General features: G+C 40.9%; 1 protein-coding gene across 2 annotated transcripts in view; it reads right to left on the reverse strand.

The window, feature by feature from the left end:
* Nucleotides 1–274: 274 nt before the first annotated feature.
* LOC111971490 (SPRY domain-containing SOCS box protein 3) overlaps nucleotides 275–6,148 on the reverse strand; it is a 19,824-nt gene continuing 13,950 nt past the window's right edge. For both annotated transcript variants that reach the window (XM_023998289.2, XM_023998288.2), the window contains exons 6-7: nucleotides 4,969–5,094; nucleotides 275–3,541 (exon numbers count right to left, since the gene is read on the reverse strand). In XM_023998289.2, coding sequence (XP_023854057.1) covers nucleotides 3,147–3,541; nucleotides 4,969–5,094 — 521 coding nt within the window. In that variant the 3' untranslated portion in view covers nucleotides 275–3,146. The remainder of the gene's footprint in view (nucleotides 3,542–4,968; nucleotides 5,095–6,148) is intronic.

The following is a 6,148-nucleotide window of genomic DNA, read 5'->3' on the forward strand; positions in this document are numbered from 1 at the left end:
CACATTTTGGGCCTATTACAATACAGAAACCACGACGGATTTGAAGAATATTCACTTGCTGAATGTGCGCCAATCTGGGCAATGGAACGGTCTGCGTGGCCATCTCTGTTGTGATGTCACCTGCTAGGTTGGGAAGCGACCTCTGCTCAGACTACGAAGGTGAATACCAGTAGAATGTTGTCGTCAATATGTTTTTTWRTTTTTTTTTGCCAGAGCTGCCTCAGCTGATACCGCTGTCTGTACACTGAAAGTGGCATTAGTTTGATTTGCAAAGGAAGGTTTTCATTTGTATTTTATTTGATGTTGATGCATTTTGTGCCATTGTAGGTTCTTTAGACCAACAGACATGCACAAACATTACTTACTTAATCCTTATTTCCTGGAGGAACATTGGTGTGCAAACAGGTTGCTATAACAATATAAATCTTAACAGAGAAGAGAATACTGAATGTAAAGGTTAAAGATTATTAAAGATTAAACATTTGCTTGAACCAGGGGGAAAAAGCAAAGCAAAAAGCACCATGAGCCTCTGACTATTTTTTAGAATAAGAAAAAGAGTTCTGTGCATATTTCACATATTCATCTTAGTTTCAGTTAAAGGCCATGCTTTAGATATAGATTATTGTAGAGAAAGACATTATTAGAGAGAAAGAGAAGAATAAAGGCCTATACATACAGTATGAACATTACATAGAAGATCCATTTATATATCCCGTTTATACAGTGAATTCAGAAAGTATTTAGACTCCTTYACTTTTCCCCCCACATTTTGCAACATTACAGCCTTATTCTAAAATGGATTTAAAAAACACAATACCCCATAATGACAAAGCGAAAAAAAGTTTGACATTTTTGCAAATGTATTTAAAATAAAAAACAAATGCCTTATTTACATAAGTATTCAGACCCTTTGCTATGAGACTTAAAAATTGAGCTCAGGTGCATCCTGTTTCCATTGATCATCTTTGAGATGTTTCTACAACTTGATTGGAGTCCACCTGTCTTATGTTTTTATTTTATTTAACTTTTATTTAACTAGGCAAGTCAGTTAAGAACAAATTCTTATTTACAATGACGGCCTACACCGGCCAAACCCAGACAACGCTGGCAAATTGTGCGCCGTCCTATGGGACTCCCAATCACAGCCGGTTGTGATACAGCCTGGATTCGAACCAGGGTGTCTGTAGTGACGCCACTATCACTGAGATACAGTGCCTTAGACCGCAGTGCCACTCGGGAGCCCCGAAAATGTGTAAATTCAATTGATTGGACATGATTTGGAAGTCACACACCTGTCTATATAAAGGTCCCACAGTTGACAATGCATATCAAAAACCAAGCCATGAGGTCAAAGGAATTTCCGTAGAGTTCCCGAGACAGGATTGTGTCGAAGCACAGATCTGGGGAAGGGTACCAAAAAATGTCTGCAGCATTGAAGAAMACAGTGGCCGCCATCATTCTTAAAAATAAGAAGTTTGGAACCACCAAGACTAGTCTGGCCAGCTCTAGGAAATAAAATGTGGGAAAAGTCAAGGGGTCTGAATACTTTCCAAATGCACTGTATATACACAAGTGCTTTGATGCATAAAATAAACAACATTGTACACTGAAAAATAATAAAACACACAGACATATTTATATATTATAATATGTGGACACCCCTTTTCTACCCCCTTTGCCTTCTTTATTCAGTACACTGTCTGCAACCCAACCATTGGACGCACAGGAGTTCCAACCAAATGCACGTGACAACAAAATCAAATGTCTAACTAACAGACAAAACGAGTCAACCATCAAGCAGAAGGAGAGCATAACAGGGAGGTCAGTATAAGAATGGTGCGTGACAACTCACAGTTCAACATAGATGGTGTGTGTATGTGTAACAGTCATCACTGCTCCAACACGACGGCAGTATTGAGTGAAAAATAAATCAGAACCCCCCCCTAAACATCTAGTTAAAAAATAAATAAAAAATACATGTTGATGCCATGTCTGGTGTCGATATGACAAAAATAATTCAGGGGAATATATTGTCAAGCTGATCTAAACAAAATAATAAAGATTGTTCCTGCTCCGAAACAAATGTGCTGATTAACAAAATAACTTTGTTTCACTGAGTATTCAAAACTGTCAAACGGATTACTTGATCTGTGTATTCTTGCAGAGCAAGAACAGACATTTTCCCATAGATTTTCCAAAACTTTGATTCAATTCCAGTGTTAATGCCAGCCTAATGAAGTTATGATTTCATTAGAGAACAGCTAATGACATACAAACGCAAGCTCTTGCCAAATTGCATCACTTTAACCATTGGTCAGACAGACTCCATCAACATTGATCTAGGGACGGTCTTCCAGCTAGGATAGTTGTTGAAGGTCATGTTTTACATGCAATAAATCTGACCAGGACTACTGCCAAAGCAGGCCTTTTCTCCTATTTAGAAAATGTAAAATTTTGAGTGCGAGTCTCGTCTTATTTACACCTTGCATTAATAATGTAACATGGATTGTTTGGATTTTCGTGCCAGGACCAGACAAAGGCACAACAAAGAGGGAGGAAAAAAGTAACAAATAAATGTTGTCATGGAGATGTGAAAGCGCAACAAATTGTGACTGCTCTCTGGACTCAACTTCGTTCTTCGGTCAGCTAAAACAGAAACTTAAAATAGGGCCTTATGGGCCAGTCTTATAGCAATCCAACCAGCATTGCATGTACAAGGAGAAAGCATGGTGACAATCCACATAATGCTGCACTTGGTCTCTTCTCATTGATTTCATGTCATCATTGTTGTTGCATATACTGTTAATGTACACTGAAGTTTGGCCATAGGTCTTAGTGCCACATTCGTTTGATCTTGATTAAATGTTCCCACAACACTGTCCCTAGGTCCTGGGATCACCATTAACGGTAATGTGTGTGCATGTGTATATGTGTGTGTGTGTGTGTGTGTGTGTGTAAGGGGTTATAACTTGAGTATGTCTCAGGGAGGGGGCAGGGAACCAGTCCAGTTCATGGCTGCATCCAAATGGCACCCTATTGACCAGAGTCCTATGGGTCTTTGACCAGTAGTGCACTATATATAGGGAATAGGGTGTAATTTAGGGCACACCCCATGTGTTTACATTGGGGGTCACATCCGATTCCCGTCACGTCCAACGACATCTCTTCCTCTGACATGCCTCAGGGTCCGACGAACACCCCTCAGAGTCATCGCTTTCAGAGGACAAGGCCCCAGCCAAGGGGGGCGTAGGGGGCAAGTCAGACCCCAAGCCTTCCCCCCCTGGAGCCCCCAGGAGGCCGTTGTTGAGGCGTAGGACCCAGCCCAGCTTATTGTGCAGCAGGTGGCGCAGGCCAGGGGGCAGCGGCAGTACGCTCAGGGTGTCTGGGCACTCAGGGAGGAGCTTGCGGAGGCGAGCACAGCACAGGTACTGCAGGGAAGTGGGCGTGAAGCAGGAGCGGATCACCTTCATGCTGCTCTTGGCTGCTGTGGAACACGCCATGGGGTAGAAATGCTTGTTCTGTAGCTCCGTAGCCGCCACGCCTGCAGAATAGAATATACATTTTATTGTCCAGTTTAGAATGGAAATGTATCCATTTGCTGTCACATTACCCAACAAGCCCGACACAAGCAAAAGGCTAGGCGCAGCACAGGGGTAACTAGCTGGGTACATGCAGAGGGAGAATATGAGAAATCCTAGGTAGGTTCCATGTTAATTAGGTCTTGAAGTGATTTATAGGGCCGGTTTTCCCATCCCAGATCAAGCCTAGTTCTGGACTAGAAATCACTTTGAATGGCGATTTTACATAAAGCATGCATTGTAGCCCAGGACTTAGCTTAATCAGTGTCTGAGAAACTGGCCCCTAATGCCCATCTAGTTACATACTGCCCAACCACCCATCTAACATGCAGTTGTAACGGCAGCCTTCCTCCTCTTCGTCTGAAGAGGAGGTGTAGCAGGGATCGGACCAAGACGCAGCGTAGTTCGTGTTCAACATGTTTAATAAAGACTGAACGTGAACACTACAAGATACAAAATAACAAATGTGGCAAAACCGAAACAGTCCTATCTGGTGCAGAGAACACAAAGACAGAAGACAACCACCCACAAACCCCAACACAAAACAAGCTACCTAAATATGGTTCCCAATCAGAGACAATGACTAACACCTGCCTCTGATTGAGAACCATATCAGGCCATACATAGAAACGGACAAACTAGACACACAACATAGAATGCCCACCCAGCTCACGTCCTGACCAACACTAAAACAAAGAAAACACAAAAGAACTATGGTCAGAACGTGACAGCAGTGTTGGGGAAGCTACCCTGAAAATATAGTTGACCAAGTTATCAATTACTTCACACTGCAGGAAGTTAAGCTACCCTTAAAGGAAAACACCCAAAAACAATCTTACCGGCAGTATTTCTGTAACTTGATTGCTGGCACGCAAAACATTTCGGGACTATATCAACAATGGACTAATCAAACAAATACCTAAATACATATTTTGGGGTGTAATTTTTCTTTAAGAAAAAATATTGTTTACTTAACTAAAGTTTATTTGAAAAAGTAGTTCAAACTAATTTGTGATAAATTATATCTAAATCTGAAATGTCAGACTACAAATCGCAAGAACAGTCAAATGTAAACAGAATGTGTAATTTAGCCTATTAATAACAAAAACTGTTTCAAGTGAGAATTAGGCACGTTTGATGCCGTAAAAGAAAGGAAATTCTTGCCTACTTCACCCATATTTTCTTATCCTTTTGCCCAAAAAAGTAGTGTGTAGTTCCAGTAGTTAACTACAACGCTACATGGCAAAAAAGTTATTAACTACTGAAAATGCTACCAAGATTTGAATTTAGTTCAACTACTACCAAGCTAATGCAAAACRTAGTTAAATTACTATATGTAGATCACTACTCACCCCACCTGGTCCCCTTGACCTGTGACCCCWGTAATTACCTATGCACTTGCGGTTCTTAAAGAAGGTGAGTGTTCCATGCCATGTGTCCAGGTGCACTCCGATGATTGAGCCCTGGCCGAAACGTGAGGAGAAGGTCACCTTGTCTCCTTTATGATGTAACAGACCTAGAAGATGACCATATTAGCATTATTATTATAAGGGGAAAACAAAACTGGCTCACACACACACACAATTATTTCATGTTTCAAAACAATTTCTTTATCCAGATGAAGGGTACTGTTAAGGGATACCCTATGGCTCCTAATTATGCTAATGTATATGTGGGTTACATGGAGAAACAGTCAATTCTCAACCACCTCAAAATATATATTTTCCCCCAACATTATTAKTTGGAAATGGTACATTGATATCTTTGCTCCATTCGGGAATTTTCCACTCCAGTTAGCTCATCAAATGCCAACTAGTGTTAGCACAATGACTTGTAGTCTATGGGAACAGCTGCTGTACCTGTAGACTTCCTGTCAGCATTGGCTCGCGAAACTACCTACCTTCATACTGCATGGTCATGGCTAAACAGCTTTTGTCAAATTGACATCAAAAGTTATTATTTTACATTTTAGCTAACCCTAACCCTTTTCATAACCTTAACCCAATTCTCCTAAACTGCTACGAAAAGTCAAATCTGACAAAAGCTTTATTCTTTCTAGTCAAAACCATACTAGACGAAGAGACATAAAAATGATATCCACGAGTTAATCAGACTCTGGGTAAGTAGATAAAAGGTCTTCATTGCCAAAATCCCGAATTATCCCTTCAACCTCTACGGGATCGGGACAGTTGTTTCGTAATATGCATAATGTGACTAGAACGACGTGGTAAACAACAGCATCTTTACAAGGTCCTTTGCTGTTGTTCTGGGATTGATTTGCACTTTTTGACCAAAGTACGTTCATCTCTAGGAGACAGAACGTGTCTCCTTCCTGAGCGGTATGACGGCTGCGTGGTCCCATGGTGTTTATACTTGCGTACTATTGTTTGTACAGATGAACGTGGTACCTTCAGGTGTTTGGAAATTGCTCCCAAGGATGAACCAGACTTGTGGAGGTCCACAATATTTTTTCTGAAGTCTTGGCTGATTTCTTTTGATTTGCCCATGATGTCCTTGAAATACATCTACAGGTACACCTCCAATTGACTCAAATGATGTCAATTAGCCTA

Source organism: Salvelinus sp. IW2-2015, linkage group LG13 (genome assembly GCF_002910315.2).
Source record: "Salvelinus sp. IW2-2015 linkage group LG13, ASM291031v2, whole genome shotgun sequence".
Classification (NCBI taxonomy): Eukaryota; Metazoa; Chordata; class Actinopteri; order Salmoniformes; family Salmonidae; genus Salvelinus; species Salvelinus sp. IW2-2015.